Genomic DNA, 17816 nt, shown 5'->3' with positions numbered 1-17816 from the left:
CTTACAAAGGAAAATTTGCCTAACCTGAGAGTCACACTGCTATTAACCTTCCCTGTAAACTAATAAAAAATCACTGAGGGACCATCCTTTCACCTGCAGCGTTCACTGACATATCCCAAGGAAAAGGCGATAAACTCTGTCTTCACCCCCCATCTCCAGCCCAGCTAGAGAGATATTTTTGTTTCATGTGTGCTATGTATTGACAGCCACTATTTTATATCCCATCAAGTAAGAAGCATTCAAAATACTTAAAAATCACAGTTAGAATAAATTGATTTATAATAAATAAGTCGCTCCAATCCATTAAAAACCCAAAGGCCCTGCCGGTCTTATCTGGGTGCATAAATTTAAAATCATATGCGCTGTAGTGAAGGTGGCCTGAGCTTGGAAGTGGCTCCTAGGCTGGCTCAGGGTGTGGGATTGGAAGTTGGGGTACTCTGGTTTTGTAGTTAAATTTCTAAAAGCAGAAAAAGCACTCCAGATAGCAGATTCTGCTGAAGGACTTTTGAAAGTGAAGAAAATAATCCTATCCATTACTGAATAGCTCTATTAAATGATCAGAAGAAGCTTGGCACCACCTTGTTATCTGCACATGACCTCTCCTGAGGCATCTGTGGCAAAAAAATCGAAAAGAAAAACGACAGATTAAACAAGCGCCTCAGACTGCTGCATTTGAAAGCAGAGCTTCGGGACAGGGACACTCTCCACAGAGTCGTTTCAGGCAAAGGTCACATGTGTGCATATAAAATCATTCCTGAAAGCAGTGCCTTTGTCCCCCGGCTATCTCCGAATGGAGCCATTGTCCTGCCGGGAGCAGCTGGCACCCTGACTTCAGCCACGCTGCAGTGGGAACTGAGGCCCACAGTGGCCGGGCAGCCCCCCAGGATCCAGCCTGGGGCCAGGGCAGCCACGACATCCCCAGGGAAGCACATCTGCCAGGAGTTGCTGTCAGGGACAGGGCAAAGCAAAGCTCCCACGTCGAGCTTCGGTCATGGAGAAAAAAGACCCACTGGTACGGTAGGCACATCTGCCCTCCCCTTCTGCCCCTTGTTTTTTCCTGGCTTGCTAAAGTAGTCTTAAATAAATATAAATGCAAGCAAACTCAGGCTATGAAGTAGCATAAATGTGGTTTTGCAAAGTGCAACTTGGATTGAGAGCTGGCAAGTAGGAAGTCCTTCCAAAGTGCATTCAGGGGTGATGTTGGAAGTGCTCTGACTCATGAGTAAAGGAGAAAGTATTATTTAATGCACAGAGAAGAAAATGTATTTTACAAACCATAGTGGATCTCTTATAGCTTCTTTTGCCTCCTGAAGATGTTTTATCTCTTAACCTTTTTAATATAAACTGCCTTTCATATATATTCTTACCTTACAGCAGTATCAAAATTGGCATCCAGCACAGACAGGATCTTGTGTTTTGTTTATATTTATGTCCTATTATATTAATATTATGCTAGTACATAATTATGACTTTAAAACTCCCACATCACTTGGCTTTTGATTTATATTAAAATTTCCAGTGTCTGGAGCTTCACTGGTAAAGTCTTGGGCTTAAAGGCAATCTGTCTCAAAAGGTTCCTATTAAAGGCACCTCTCCCTAAGCTTTTTTCTCCAAAGGAAATATATGAAGTTCTTTAATCAGGGCAGTAACACCCCAAGGATCTGTAATATTTTTCCATAACTCCCTGTGCAACAAATGTAAAGTGCTGATTAGAGAGACAAGCTGATAAGGAGTAATAAAACTGCATGCCTGGTAGTTCCCCTCCATATAGTTGGACTCATAATGGTTTTGATTACTCTGATTTTGAAGTATTTATCATCGGGTCCCTCTTTTGAGTCTCTTTTGCTTATGATTTGCTTAGACTTTGATTGTGATTTGCTTCTAATTACTGCTGATCTATGCAAGCTTCCTATGCAAGCTTCCTGTCAGCATGTGTTGGTGCTGTGCAGGCTGCTCCTTATTGCCACCACATCTGTGATGGGAATGCTGAACTCTGCAAGTGGAACTGGGATGCTGACTTGTCATTTTGAGGGTGTCAGGGTTCTGTCTAAATCTTACATGAAAGCTCCAGCCCTCCCTACTGGATGTGTGGTGGGTGCTGGGGAGGTGGGCTGGGGGTTGGCAGAGAGCACTGGTGGGTAGGGAGAGGCAGTGGGGGGTTGCCTGTACCTAAAAGAAAGAAGAGGCTGACTCTGCCCCTAACATTGGCTGCCCACAGGTGACCAGCTGAACTGTTCAGGGACAGCAACAGACATTTTTAGATTAAGAGCTTCTCATCAAGTCCAAGTTTGTAGAGATGTTTCCTCCTAGGAGGCTGGACTGTTTAGGATGTTAAGAAAACAAAATAGTTCTTCATTTGTGTAGCAATATTTATTCTACAAAATCTTAACCTTATTTCAGAGGTTATAGTATGAAGTTTAAACTATGAGTTTAAAGTCACTGCAGCGGGGAGGTTTCCAACTATTCATCAAGGATGCCAGCTCAGTTTGAATGCCAGACAGCTAAAGATATGTTAGCATCATTCTTGTAAGCTGGAACTGTTAAAAATAGTGCCCACAGAGCAGCCTTTACCAAAAGATGCCAAAGGTAATCCTTTGAAATTAGCTGAACTGGAAGTGGGGGTAATGAATATTTGTGAGAGATGAATGAAGAGTGGTGGCACAAGACTGCTGCTGGCAGTGCTGGGGTAGCACCAGTTGTACAAATTCTGTGCTATTCTGAGTGCTCATTTATGGCAATTTCCCAGATTAATGGACGATCTATGGAAACAGCAGAATCTGCTATTGCTGGCTCACCAGTAACACAAATTGTTTTTCGTGTGCTTGCAAATCTGGCAGCACCCCTGACCTCTGCAGCACCTTACTGGATGGGGACTTTTGAGCCTCCCCAGCATCACTCTCCCCATGCCACCCACACCAGCCCAGCTGGGATGCACCCTCCCTTGGGCTCATCCCCAGCTGAGATGACGATTATATTTGCAGGGTGTCAGACCAAATGATCTCACAGGCTTTCTTTGTTTCAAAACCCACGAAACTGGGTGTGCTCCACACAGAATAAAAGACGAGAGGGTCACCGTCACTTTGCTACACAAAAAAGATGTAAAATAGAAATAAATACATGGGCTCTATCATCATTGGAGAACTGTTTTGCTGTTGTGTACTGTTTAAATTCTGTGAGAAAGATTCACAGGAGATGGTCTTTTGTCCTAGCAGTCTTCATATTTCAAAGTATTGAAGAGTTGCTTAGAAGTTCCAGTTGATAGTGCTGTACATGAAAAATTGTATGAAAAGAGATCAAAAATAAAAAATAATAGCAGGTATGCTCAGCTCCTGCCCTCTTGTCCTAAGCCAGACAGAACTTTTCTCCTATTGCAGATGGACCTTCCTTACATCTGGGACTGGAAGATTGTCAGATGCTTCCTCTTCTAATACAATTCCTATCCAGCTGCTCTTTTAATTTCTATGGGGGATTTCATGTCCTTCTTACATGCTTTTTATTGTAAAGTACTTCAAAAGTTTCATCTATAACCTTTCTCCTTTGTTTATATAATTTCATCATTGAATTTCATCATCTCTTGTAGAGATTTTTAATAGGAAGCTGTGGTGGGTTGACCTTGGCTGGCTGCCAGAAGCCCACCCTGCCGTTCTCTCACTCCCCCTCTTTAACAGAGCAGGGGGAGAGGATAAGATAGGAAAGCTCATGGATTGATATAAAGACAGAGAGATCACTTACCCAATTAGTGTCATGGGCAAAACATACTCCATGTGGGGAAAATGAATTCAATTTCTTGCCAATTTAAATAGATTTAGATAGTGGGAAGCAAATAAAAAAAATTAAAACAGCACCTTTCTTTCCCCTTTTCCCAGTTATTCATTCCTGGTTCCTCCACCTCTCCCCACCATCTCAGGCAGCACTGGGGAGATGATCAGTATATAACAGCCCCTCTCTGCTGCATCTTCCTCCACACACACCTCCCTACCCCACTGTGGAGCCATGGGCCGCAGTCCTTCAGGGCAAACCTGCTTCTCTAAAGTATTTTCCATGGGTTGCAGGGGAATCTGTGCTCCTGTGCCTGGACCACCCCCTCCTCTCCTTGCTTGATGACCTTGGTGTCTGCAGAGCTGTTTCTCTTACTTTTCCTCTCACTCCTCACTACCTGCACCATGTTTTTTACACTTTTTCTGTATGTTCTACGAGAGGTGCTGCTGGGCCCATGAGAGACTCAGCCGTGTCCTGCGGTGGGACCAGCTGTCTCCGGCCCAGGGCAGCCCCGATCTCTCCAAATAATGCACAATTGTACATATTTCTGGATTCTCACCTCTGATCTTCTGTTTCAATGTATTTTTTGGCTATTTAAAGATTTTAACCTGAAAAGCTTCTAGTTTTGAAGCCATCTCTGACTTTGCTGTCACTCGTCTCTTCACTAGCTTTATGATTTTTTTCCTTTAAGAAGTTCTTGGAAACTCATCCTTGACCATAACCTCATTTTTAAATCCCATGTCATCTGGTGCAGAAATAACATTTGTGGGACATGGCCAGAGTTGTTCCTGCTGTTCTTCTCCTGAAGCCCTCTCTCCCACAGCAACTGTCTCCTGTCCCCATCACTGAAATTTCACATTTTATTCCCTTCATAGATTTCTGTCTCCTGCGACTGCTTGTTAATGGCATGTTCAGTTGAGGTCCTGCCTCTCACCCCTGTGGTGGTCAAAAAACTTGGGATATATGGATTATCCTGGGTAATAATGCTTTGTTCATGCAGGACTTTTGATCTAATGCCAAATTTGAAGATTCTGGCTCTATACTGTCATATGTGACTGTGCAGGCAGCTGTAGGGACATGGCAGGATGAGCTTCTGAGGCTGCCAGGCTACACATGCACTTAGGCAGGACCAGCCCGCTAATTCCCAGATGGGTCCAGGCCCTTGTGTTTACACACAAACCAGCCCACCGCGTCCTTCATTTGCCAGAAACTGATATTTGCAAGGGGAAAAATGTGTTAACTTGAAAGGATGATTGTACAGCTCTGTCAGTGCAACAGCAGAAGTTGTCAGAGCCAGTGCAGGCAGGACTTCTCGAATGGGCTCCACACTCATTCCGGGTTTTAGGGAGAGCCCTGTGCAAACCTGGGACAGGATAGGAGCACTTCCCTCAGCTCTTTGCCAACAGCATAACAAAGCAGAGGGAGGGAATTCATCACAGGGACAGTCCGGGGGACATCACATCCCACACCTAGAGTTTTCAATTACTTGACTCCAGCAGCTGGGCTCTGCAGAATTGCTCCAAACTGCCTTATATGAGTGCAAATCCTTGAGGCAGGAGGAGATTTTGGTGCAGCAGGATGCACCAGCGCTCACGACAAACAGTAGTAAAAAGGGGAAAGACAATTAACTGCATTCCAAGATAGAAGTCACTATCCATAGAATATTTGCTGCACATTTCTCCTGGCAGAAAAACCTTTTAAGTCACATTAGCTGTATGTCCCTGGTGCTGTTGATGAAAGTGATAACTTAAAAACCTTTTCTGGGCAATGGCAAGATGATGGGGGAATGGGACAAGGGCTGATAGGGCTTATTGGAGCTGGGAGAGGATGGTGGTGAGGGGCTCGTGTTCCGGTAGCAGCAAAGGGGGATCAGCCCTGCACCAAATTCAGTGTTGTGGCTACCGAAGTGGACAGGAAGACTCTGCAACTGCAAGGACTGAAACAAACTGCTGCCTCTCCAGCTGCACCAGCTCATGGTTTGGTGCATCAGCATCAGCCTCAGGTGTGAGTGGGATGATGGGAAAAGGCCTGCCACTCATCCTCTATCACGATCAGTGAAGGATGTTCGGTAAAATGCCTAAAGATTTCACAGGCTGTATAAAGAGAAAATATGGCTTGGTTCAGCCATCTTTGGAGAAAGAAGAGTAGGAGTTTGTGGCTGCAGTCTGGTACCTGCAGCAGATGACATTGGAAGCACGGGGCTCAGCCCAGGAGAAGTACAGCTTCCTCAGTCATTTTAGGTATTCCCCAAAGGCTCTCTTTGCACGCCCAAAACAAATTTTGGCTGAGACAAAACATCCAGTGGATGTTTTACACACAGGGTCACTATGAAGGTGGGAGGAGAAAATGTCCTGATGAAACAATACTTTGTACATAATTGAGTTGCCATCACGTATAAATGCTTGCTTTCCTTTCTTTCCATTCTGAGGCTGCACAGCTAAAGTGGCAGTGAAGGCAACAGGCAAACCACAGACAAGGTCACCCCTCCAGGTAGGACAGAGGGAATGTTATAAGATTGAGTGAAATTCCCTTGGAGCTGATGCCTCTTCATTCAGGACAAGTGTAAGAAGCCCTTAAGTGCCTCTTGGATATCCAGAACAATAGGATTCCTTTTTCTGCTCAGGGAAACAGCATTTTTTTGTACATTCCTTGTAAATGACAGGACTTTACCAAAGAATTCTTGATGCCACAGTTTAAGTCCTCTTCTAAAGAAAAAACCTGAAGGGTCTCCATCTCAGCTAGCTGCCAAGTCCAAAAGGATTCATTACTCAGGTCATTTGTCCTTGGCCACATAAATTCAATGCACCTAAAGAGGCTCTATTTTTCTGACATCCCTTAACATGTAAAGGACTTGTGCAGTAGAATACAACTGAAACAGCATTAGCCATAGCACAGAGATCACAAGGATGTTTTCCTCCTTTCAGACCACACAGCAGTGGGAACAAGAAGGAAAGATTCCCTTTTTGGAATCTCTAAAGCTCTGTTCTTCTAATATATTTTGTCTCTTTTCACCCTCAATACTAATCTATCTTTTTCTGCCCTACCATTGCTCAGTCAAGCCAGCCCAGTATTCCCCACAGATGGCAGGAGATGACTGTGGCAGCCATGGCATACGACAGTCATGGGATATCTACTATGCTCTCCTGGCAGTTGCTGTTGTGCTGTTGGCAGCATCAGGTCTGATTTGTGTGCTGAATCTGCCACCCCTGCAAAGTTTCCCATGGCTCTGCCCCGAGCCCTCTGCCCTGCAGTCTGACTGTACTTCCACCTGCCCTTATACAATGGGGCTTTGAGGTTGGCTTATTTGTTTTATTCATAAGGCATCAGAGTAGGAAGCAACGAAAACACAAGTTTTCCTAGTGTTGTGTTGTTTTTTTTTAATCCAGTGCTTTCCATAACTATGATGAATTATTTGCAGAATCAAGCGGACGCTTCAGCAGGCTTACACTGCCAACAAACAGGGGTATGAACTTAAGGTTATAGTCCCATACTCATTTTCAAAACAGCTGTCATGGCTTAAACTACCACAGAGGAAGCTTGTGCTCCTGCTCTGTCTCAGTGCAAAGAGAACTCAGTTTACCCAGGAGTAAGGGTGATCCTCCTCAGCTGACTTCAGCTGTCACCTGAAGATGTTGCTGTTCCTTGCCTGTTTCCATCATCCATCCTGGCTTCTTTGTCCAAAGTGTGTTTGTTTTAAAGGTCATTTAATCGTAGTGTTCCTCAGCGCCAAGCTGGAGGAAGATCACTCAGGCGGTGAAACTGCCATGCTCAGTGTGGTGCAGAGGAGGGGTTGCAGGCTGGGCAACTCCTCTGCCAAAATGAGGAAATGTTGAATTTGCATACCTGAACAGGGACAGCAGGCACCAGAGGCTTTCCCTGTAGCTGGCAAAGCTATTGCTGGAAAGGGGGGTGTCCCCATTCTCTTCATCAGAGCAGTAGTTTACTCAAGTCCTTTTTACATGGGTTGAATCAGACACATACAAAGGTGTTTGGTTTCAGTGTCTCGGAGAAGCTTTAGCAATGGACAGTGAAAGGATAATAAATTAAATCATCCCAGCTGTTTTGCAGGTTTTGTGGATGCCCAGGAACATCTGTCTCTGCCCTGAGAATCTTCAACAAATATAATATCTAGCTGACTTCAGTCTTGGCTGCTGCGAAAAGGAGACTTACCAGGTTGGGGAGCTTTCTGTGAAGGCTGAGCAAAGCAGAGCTCTTTTAGTCTACAGCAGTCAGCAAGCATCAAACCAAGGAACTGTTTCTTTCTGAAAGTCTTGTTTTGCTAGATAAAAAAGATGAGTTAAACAAAACAACTCAGTAAGATTATTTACTTAAAAATAATCACAAAGTCTATTAATGTTTAAGTGACCTGAGTTTCCCTACAGCTTGTTTAATTCATTATAAAAAAAAAAGATTCTTTATTCCTCTCCAAAGTTTTATGCTGAAAAGGTGAAAAAGTATTTGCATAAGCCCCCTGATAATCCTTATGCAAACCCATGCTAGCAGAGTTGCATATTTTTGACTGCTAGCATTTTTCTTCATTTTTTTTTATATTGCATTCCTGCAGACTTTGAAATTTATTCAGTTACACATTATGATATGGATTTAAAAAAAAATCCAGCAACGGATCACATTGTTTTGTTGTTGAAATGTTACTTATACTTTTCTCACCCATAGAAAACAGGGAGTACTGTTCCAACGGGATGTTTTTCCCTTTGTACTTACATTTGTCATCTTTGCACTCAACTGAAATCAAAAAAAAAAAAAAAAAAGCTGGCCTTCAACTGAACTGGGGGTGACACGTTTCAGCTTAGCAAAATTTGTGATGCTTGGAAAGTGGCCCATCTGTCCGAAACGACCTAAAAAAGCAAGATGCAATTGTTTTACGCTTTTGTACTTTGCCATTAAAACAGGCAGCAGCAGATGCACGTTCAGAAATGCGGGTTGGTGAGCGTGTGCTGTGGTGACTCCACTCCCCTGGGAGCAGAACAAGTCAGGAGAAGAGAAGAGCTTGTCCGTGCCCTTCCCGCCTCTCCTCTGCCCACGGGATGCTCCTTAGTTACAGTGCCCGGCTTGGGGGTCGGAAATAGCAGTTTGCAGCTCACTGTATCTCACAGGCACACTGCTTCCAGGGCTGAGGGCCAGAGCAGAAAACTCATACAGCTGCAAAACCTGTCAAAGGAAGGGAATTTTTTAACCTGTTCTGACTTGCAGTGTGACCCTAGGAATGGCTGGGGTGAGAGGATGGAAGTGATAGCAAGGACTAGCCAGTCTGCCAGCGCTGGTGGTAGACACTTGATATCTGGATTCTACTTGCTAGGTTTATTTCTGTTCTGAAGGAAAAGGACAAAAAACCCACTTATTTCCAAGGTAATGGAATACCTCACCCCTCTCAACAGCTGCGGATAGCTTAAGCTTGTGTAAATCATAAAGATGAGATAAATCAGTTCACCCAAAAAGACGTTGTAGATGGGATTATGTTTGTGACAGTGTTAGCTGTGTTCTCATTTATGCATTTTTCTGTGAACAAAAGCCTGGACAGTTCCTATTGTATCCTCCTCCACATAAATGTTCAGGGAGCCACTCAGAGAATCAGATCACGCAGTTTAGGCAGCATTAACAGTTGTTATTTTAATTGTTCAGAGAACATCTCTTTTTTTTGTCAACTGTTCTAATCTCTTTGGGATTTCCTTGTCTTTATGCTGGACTGATTGCATTTAGTGGTGCAGTCTTGCAGTCTTCATGCAATTAAAATAGCTCCACTTGAATTCAACTCATGCTCATGTGAAGTGGGTTCAAGCTTTTTTTTTTGGTCTTAACTGCAACACTGCCAAGGCCTGTTCTGTGTTGATACATTCATCTATCATGCCCCCCAAAAAAAGCTTTCATATGTGCAGACACTTACAGGTCACTGTAACAGCAGTCAGTTCTTCAGCCTTAGATGCCTCTTATATAAAGAACCAGGAGCAAAATGTGCCCACCTGAAGACATGTCCCTATTTGTTGTGGGGGAATTCTCTGTTTCCAGCCTGATCCCTCTGCTTTTACTGCAGAACTATTGATGCCGCAGAGCATGGACATCCGAAACCTCAACTGCAGGCAAGTTGAGAACAATATTCATAGTACTGAATCTATTTAACTGAAATTAAATAGGATTTTGCTGTTTTGAAAATATCAATGGAGTTTTTCCAGATTAACTAGAAGAAAAATATTAATTAAAATACTTCTTTCTTGATCCAAGTGCCAAAAACATGAACAAAATAATCTGTTTCAAACAAACAGAAACTCTTTTCTGGCAGATAAAGCAAAGTAAACAAAACAGTATTAATTATATCCATATTTTACTTGTAGGGAAGAGATTAGCACTTGGAATTTTTTTATCATATCCAAGCCTTGAGCTTGAAAATTGTGCCAAAGTAGAGTTTGAGCTGAGGGTAAATGTGATTAAGTAGGAGAGATATGTTACAGGATTATTGTAGAAGTCCCCAAAAGACGTTTTATATATCCAGAGATTCAAAGCTATTATTCTACTGAGAAAGGTTCAAACAAGGTAAAGGATGTACATACAAGTTACACAAAGAAACTAGACATATGATTTGAAATCTAGAAAACCTACTTTTTACATCTTTAAGTAGTTCTACAACCTTTGTGGGTTTTGTTTGTTTGTTTGTGGTTTTTGTTTGGTTTTGTTTGTTTTGGTTGGGGGGTTGTTTGGTTGTTTTTTTCTCGTTTAGCTTTAACTCTTTGTTTCTGAAGGTCTGTGGTTTTTATGGGATGTAATAAGTTGTATAACTTATAAAATTCAAATAAATTACTGTGTGTGGCACATGCAAGGTACCATGCAAGGCCCTTGAACCTCCAGATTACTGTATGGGGGTAGGTGGGCAGATTTCACACGACGGAAGTCTACAGCTCTTTTAGAAAGAAGGATGTAAAGCTGTTGGAAAGCACCTGTGACACCCATCACCAACTCAGGTAGTGGAAAACAAGGATGAGGACCTGAATACATAATAACCCTCACATAAGCTGCACTAAGAACACGTATGGGCTCTTTGGCTCCATGTTTTACTCCTTCACATCCTCCCCGAAGATGTGATTTTTCATCACAGAACAGTTTTTATTCTGCAGTTGCTAAAATTCTTATATATGACTATTTTAAGAAATATAATTCTGAACTCAGTGCATTTTAGTGAAGTACTTGTGCAGCTTCATAATAATAATATTGTTCAGAAACCAAGTTGGGTAAATGTTAGTTTCTTTGAAGATGAGAAATTTGTTGGAGGTGTATTTGTTGGAGTAGTGTTGATGCTGCTGCCGCCGCGTGCAGCTCACAGTGAGAGGTGTAATGCCCTGTGTTGGAGTGGGTGGTGATTAAGCTGTAGTGCTGCTGGGAGAGACAAGCATTCAAGCACCCAAAGCTTTCTTTGGGTCACTGAAAACTTATGTCCTTTTTCCAGCTGACCTGGCTACCCTACATGACCTCTCTTATAAACCTTGTTCTGCTTATGTGACAGCACAAATGGCGACTGTGTGTGGAAGGTGCACTTAAGACCCCTCCACAGGCATCAGCAGCAGCTTCAGAAGCTGCAGTGCTGTCACCAAATCCACATCCCACACTGAACCACTGAAGCTGTTGTATGTGATGTTGGGTGTGGGAGAATTTATTTCATTATGCCCTCCTTTTTCTCACCAGGCTGCTCACCTGGCTTTCAGTGCCTGATGAGTATACTAGTGTTTTACATAAATAAATGTAAAGACTAGGACTCAGGCCCTCCCTTGGCCAGTGGTTCCTCTTCTCTCCCTGGGAAGGCAGAACTCAGTTTCAGACAGGCATGAACCCAGTACACCTGTATTTTGTGCCGAACACGTAGATGAGGGTGAGATGAGGAGGGGTGCAATGTGCTCTGCAGGTCGACGTGCTTTGTTGGTTGTCCTCAGCGAGTTTTGGGCTGGATGTGGGTGCTCACTCCCCAGCCCTGTGAACCCTGAAGGCGTTATGTAGGTTGCTCAAAAATGTTAATGGGCCTTTATGTGCCTAAGGCACTTGGTGCCTCACGGATTGGGTTGAAGCAAACTGCAATTTGGAAGACTTTAATTTGTCCATGATTGTCCCTGAGGGTCTGGTGATGATGAGCAGACAGATAATTGGAGACTGCTGTTGTTGGGTGGTGTTTTGAGGAACTGTGGTGAGGAGGGTGTACTTTAATGAGCACAGCCTGGTTTGTAGGTCTTCCCAGTCTCATGGGGAAGCAGAGGGTGTGGTGGTGCAGCTCCTGGGAAGTCAGTCCAGTGCCTTCTGCCTCCTTGACAAAATGCAACTTCTGTGTGTAAGTACAAAAGACACTTGCAGAAGCTTCTTCAACTCGCAAACGTGTCCCACAGCCCAAGGCAAAGACAGTGTGACCTTGCCTATGCTAATAGCTCCTTTTCCTGCCCTATGCTGTCTACCCCCTTAATGCATCCATGTGAACATCTGTGTCCTCTCCTACCTTTTATGATCAGGTTGTAACTTTTTCTTTCCAAGCCAGCTGCCATCCACTTGAAATCTATTACTTGATCAAGTGTTTTGCCTCCAGTAGATAAAGAGCACTTCTCAGTGGCCCTATTTTGGGGTCTTCAGTGGTGCTCTTTACAAGTTGAGCAGATACAGGTCCCTCATCCTTCAGCAACTCTTGTATCTTTTTTCCTACATACCCAGTCTGTCCAATCATCATTCTGCACTTCTGTATCTGGCTGTAGCCTGGCTCCCGGGCTGATCTCTGCTGAAGGACTGCTCACCACAGGTCATCGCCCTCCTGCACTGACTCTTACTCTTCCTACCCCTCTTTTTGTCATCAGACCTGGCTGACCTGACCTGATGACTGGCTTTGCTGTCCTTTTGCTGTCCATGCCTTCAAATACACCTTCCTTTCCTTCTCTGTCTTGTTTATCAGTCACTACACTGTCTGAGTGCCAAAGATACTTGGTTTTGATCTATAAAACCCTCTAAATTCCACCACCACCTTGGTGGTGCCAAGCAGTAGGACAAGAGGCAAGGGACAGAATCTGGAACGTGGGAAATTCCACCTGAGTATGAGGAAGAATTTATTTACTATGAGAGTGACTGAGCACTGGAACAAGCTGCCCAGAAAGGCTGCGGAGTCTCCTTAGAGATATTCACAATCTGAAGTAATGTGCCCTGTTTGAACAGGGAGGTTGGCCTAGATGACCTCCAGTGGTCCCTTCCAATCTTAACCATTCTGTGATTCTGTGATAAAAATATGTTTTAGAGTCCTTTATACGTGGGAATCAGCTCTGCTTGTTATGTTGTACCTCTTTGATTTTGTTAAAAAGTCTTCAGCAAAGTACTTGACTGTTCCCATGATCACTTTGGCTGCTGGGAGTTCATTTGGTTTCTCAGTGCTTGTATTTTGATCTGGACACTGTTTGAATTTCTATGGTTTACCAACCAACAACGTTTTGTTCTTTGAAATTGCTATTTCATTCACTCAACTAATCATTTTTCTTGGCCACAACTATTTGTGGAAGTTGCGTTTGGGAGGGTGAGAGCTCTGTGATGCTTCAGAGAAGTTCTTCACCTTTCTGCCTTTCATGCTGCCATCAAGCATACTGGAGCTTTCACCCTGGCCCCCCCATCACCTGATGTGGCTGCATCCGTCATCCAGGGCAAAGTGGAGAGGAGTAGCAAAGAAGGCTCATTTCTTCAGAGCACACTCCATCCCCAACCTCTGACTAGGCCAGTATACTTCATTTCTGTGCATTTCTTTTCTCATTAAAATACTGCTCAAGAAAAATCAGTTTCATATAAGACTGTAAATACTGCCTTGCTTATATTAACAATATGGAATAGCCTTTGACACCATTTCCTGTATCATTCTTCTGGAGAGATCAGCTGCTCATGAACTGGATGGGTGTCCTCTTCACTGGACAGTAAACTGGCTGGATGGCTGGACGGCTGGACCCAGAGAGTGGTGGTGGTGTTAAATACAATTAACAGCTGGTCACAAGTGGTGTTCCCCAGGGCTCAGTATTGGGACCAGTTCTGTTTAATATCTTTAACGATGATCTGTACAAGGGGATCGAGGGCACCTTCAGTCAGTTTGCTGAACTGTGTAAAAGGACCTGGGGGTGCTGGTCAGCAGCTGAACATGGTCCAGCAGTGTGCCCAGGTGGCCAAGAAGGCCAATGGCATCCTGGCCTGTATTAGAAATAGCGTGGCCAGCAGGACCAGGGAAGTGATCTGGCACTGGTGAGGCCTCACCTCGAATCCTGGATTCAGTTTTGGGTCCCGCACTACAAAAAGGACATTGAGAGTCGAGTGTGTCCAGAGGAGGGGAATGGAGCTAGTGAAAGGTCTGGAGCACAAGTCTTAGAAGGAGTTGCTGAGGGAGCTGGGGGTGTTTATCCTGCAGAGAAGGAGGCTCAGGGTGGACTTTAGTGCTTTCTGAGAGCTACCTGGCTGTAGCCAGGTGGAGTTTGTTCTCTTCTCCCAAGTACCAAGTGATAGGATGAGAGGAAATGGCCTCAGGTTGTGCTAGGGGAGGTTTAGACTGGATGTTGGGAAAAACTTCTTCTTGGAAAGGGTTGTCGAGTTGCTCAGGGAGGCTGATGGAGGTATTTAGAAGACATGAAATTTGTGGCACTTGGGGACATGATTTAGTGGTGGACGTGGAAATGCCGAATTAAGGGTTGGACTCAATGATCTTAATGTTTTTTTCCAACCTACACGATACTGCGATTCTGTGAATGTTTGTAACTGTGGAAATGTTACAGTATGAATTTCACATGTAAAACGCCATCTGGTGCCTGGTTGGAAGTTTTGCATCCAGAGTTAAATAATCAGTCTAATAGAAGCCAGAAAATCCAAAGGTCAATTCTTATTCACGATAACTGATGAAGAGGCATTTCATATTCTGCTGCTCTTGTTAAAATTCCTTTTAAATGTGTTTCATTTAAGCCGTAAAACTTGCACTGAATTGCTGAATTATTGGGCCAGGAATATATTATTTCAGCTTTAGTCCTTTCTATTCTAATGAGTAAAATGGCAATTAGTTGCTGAAAAAATTAATTGCCACTGATCCCAGCAGTGAAATTTTGCCTGAACAAAATGATTAGACCTTGTTTATGCTAATAAGTTCCTTCTGCATCTGTAGGATGGCTTCAGGCACAATCTTTGTGACAAAAAGAACATTGTGCATCTGAGTGTATGTTCAGTTCAGAGCTACTGGAAAACGTGTCTTACATTACACAGATGAAAAAGATTAGCAGTTTCAGAATCGTCATCATCTATATTTCTAAAGGACATTACAAAGGATTTAATTAATTTAATATACTTGTAACATAGACCAGAAAACAAAATGAGCTCCTCTATTATGTAAAGTCGTGAAGTTTACAAGCTCCAGAGAGGTTACACAAATGGAAACATGCAATATGTATTTTTAAATCAATAGAAGTCATGCATGATGCTGTGTTTCTTGGTTTTGTTTGTTGCTTTATTTTTCCAGGTGACCATTTTTAACATATATGGGAATTTTCTTTCAAGAGAACTGAAGACCTGTATGTTAGGAAGACATGCAGGAACAGCAAAGACTCTGGATCTCTGAAAATGAGACTGGATGTATTGGCTTGGGCACTCAAAACTGGCCACCTGATTTGAAAATTCATTTGTTTTGCCCAGGTTCCTCAGTAATCTGAGAGTCCCAAGCTGGAGGAGAGCTTGGGGCTGCTGATTTCCATATTTTACCAATGAAATCATGAGCTTCATTAGCTGAGATACATAGGCAACACCACTGAGCAATTTTACTTGTGGCACCTTAGGTTTCCTGTCTGCTGTGATCACACACTGTTGTACTTACCTAGTGCTTGGGGATGAAATTGTTTAACCACAGGATATACCGGAGGCTAAGGGCAAAGAATTTCATAGGAACAGATAGTAACATTGTTGATAATTGCTTTTCTCTAGACTTCTATGCTCAGCTTTTTGCTGGAAAAATATTGCCTATTGCCTATTTTTTTTTCAGCCCAGCTAGTGGTGAAGTGGACATTAGAAGATAGGTCTTGAATTCATAGTCTCAGTCCTTGCAAGTAAAAGGAATACAATGTCCTGGTGTGGCTAAGATGAAGGTCTTTTTGGGCTAATTACATTGCCCCGAGCCTTGCAATGCAAAGATTCAGCTACACAATGGAGCCACTTTCGGTTAAGAAATTGCATAAAAAAGGATCATCTCCTGGCAAAGGCTGGCAAGCTGATGAGATGTGGGCAGCGAAGAGAAAGACTTTTTAGACTCTGTCCTGTAAAGCTACGCAGTGGGGAAGGGGAGTTATTGCAGCAGGTAAAAGGTACCTCTAAACAAAGCTCAAAATTGTATGTGTTTATTACTGCAAGTTAATTTAAAGAAAACTGTCTCTTAATACCAGTATAGAATATGTGACCGGTCCCAAGAGAAGCTCAGTCCATCTGAGGGCTTACAAACCTCGACTCTGTCCCTTTAAATGTAATTGTTAGTAAACATTTTCATGAAAGAAGCTTTCATCAGAGAAAAAAAAAAAGTGGCAAACTACACTGGTAAATAATTTGCCTTGGTAAATAATATTTAAGCCACTGATTTCAACCTTAATTCTGTTCAGCATTATCATTTGCTTTGTAAATAAAAGTGCTTATCCAAACAGCCAAACTTTCTGTTGTTGATGAAAATGGGGGAATGTGGGGCAGAGGGAACGTGTCACTTCCCTTCCTTTCTGGAAGTCTGGGGTTTCCAGCTATTCAGATGGAACTGCTTGTGTTTCCATCGATACGAGCCTTGCCCTGCCACAGCAGCACGGGAGAACAACGTTGAAAAATACCCCCGCGCTCTGAAAGCGTCTCCAGTTTTGAGAGGCCTCTGCTCTGCAACACAGTTAGAAATTTGAGGAGCACCCGTGGAGAAGGAAAGGGGTCCCCCAGCTCCCAAACCCGCCCAACCGTGAGGGGTCAGCGGGGACTGAGCCCACCGCGCTGTCACACCTGACACCGGGGCACTTTTGAGGGTGGCATCAGGATATTTTCACTTCGCAGCCCCCAGTGAGTTTCCCCCTCTTCTTCTTCGAGCCAGATGGAAACGCATTTGGTTTTTCTTTTAACCATGTTACTTTTGTGAGGAGAATAAAACGAGCAGGAGGAGCTATTGGCCGCCGCGGCACAAGCAAGCCCAGCTCTGCCAGAGCAAACCACATAAAAGCGCGCGGGTGTGTGTTTGGGGGGAGGGCGCAGCCAGGGGATGATGCCTGGAGCTTCTTGCACTCGGAGCTGCGATTTGTGAGTGAAACATGATGAAATCACCCCCTGGACAAATCACACGAGCCTGTCAACCTCACCAGGTGGGATTACTCGTAGCTAATAGCCCGAACTCCCCGAGCAAACAGAGCTCTGCGCTCACTATAAAAAAAGGCGACGGTGCGGCGTAGGCTTTTCAAGAATTCCCTGGTATGGCTAAGCAGGGCTGCGTCCACTCGCACCAGGTAGGGGAGGAGAGGAGCGTGTTTGCTTTTAGAGGAGGAGTAGCAGCCCGTCTGTCCTGAATAAGTTCCTACAAAAAGGAGCGTTTCAGCTTCAGAAAGAGATGTTTTATTCATAAACCCCTTCTGGTTTGTGTTACTCTCCAACGGTGACGCTGTCAGCTGCTGCTCCAGTGATGGGAACTGCAGTGCTGGGGAGCTCGAATGTACAGAGGACCATCTCTACCCTTTATGCCTAATGCTGTTAGCACAAAAGTCCTGCTTCTTGCACAGTTCTCTTACTTTGCTGTTTTGCTTTTGCAGGTTATATCCTTGTTTGCTTTTGCCTTTGGAGTAAATGTCTGCATGGGATTTACAACAAATCGATTTAGGAGATCCGAAGAATGGGATGAGGGGCCGGTCTCAGGTACAGTAACGGACTTAAATTGTGCATCGGCATACCCTTATGTTATAGGCTGTGGTTAGAAACCATTCCTACTCCGTAACAGTAGTTTGCTTGTTCCTTTTCCCTCTAGGATATAGAGAAGAATAAATAACTCACAGAGCCCGAGTCAGTTGACCTTTGGG

The 17816-nt window shown here is 43.8% G+C and overlaps 1 protein-coding gene across 1 annotated transcript in view; it reads left to right on the top strand.

Annotated features, from left to right (window-relative positions):
* The first annotated feature begins 553 nt into the window (after positions 1-553).
* The window catches only part of ENPP2 (ectonucleotide pyrophosphatase/phosphodiesterase 2), a 72784-nt gene continuing 55521 nt past the window's right edge, over positions 554-17816 (top strand). Inside the window, 3 exon segments of the mRNA XM_039382175.1 lie at positions 554-635; positions 638-1017; positions 17553-17655. Coding sequence (XP_039238109.1) covers positions 554-635; positions 638-1017; positions 17553-17655 — 565 coding nt within the window.

This window comes from Pipra filicauda, unplaced genomic scaffold, assembly GCF_003945595.2.
Source record: "Pipra filicauda isolate LSUMZ 115617 unplaced genomic scaffold, ASM394559v2 scaffold25_size4600443_pilon, whole genome shotgun sequence".
NCBI classification, from domain to species: Eukaryota; Metazoa; Chordata; class Aves; order Passeriformes; family Pipridae; genus Pipra; species Pipra filicauda.
Note: the sequence above shows the minus strand (reverse complement) of the source record. Positions and strands in the feature narration are given on the sequence as shown.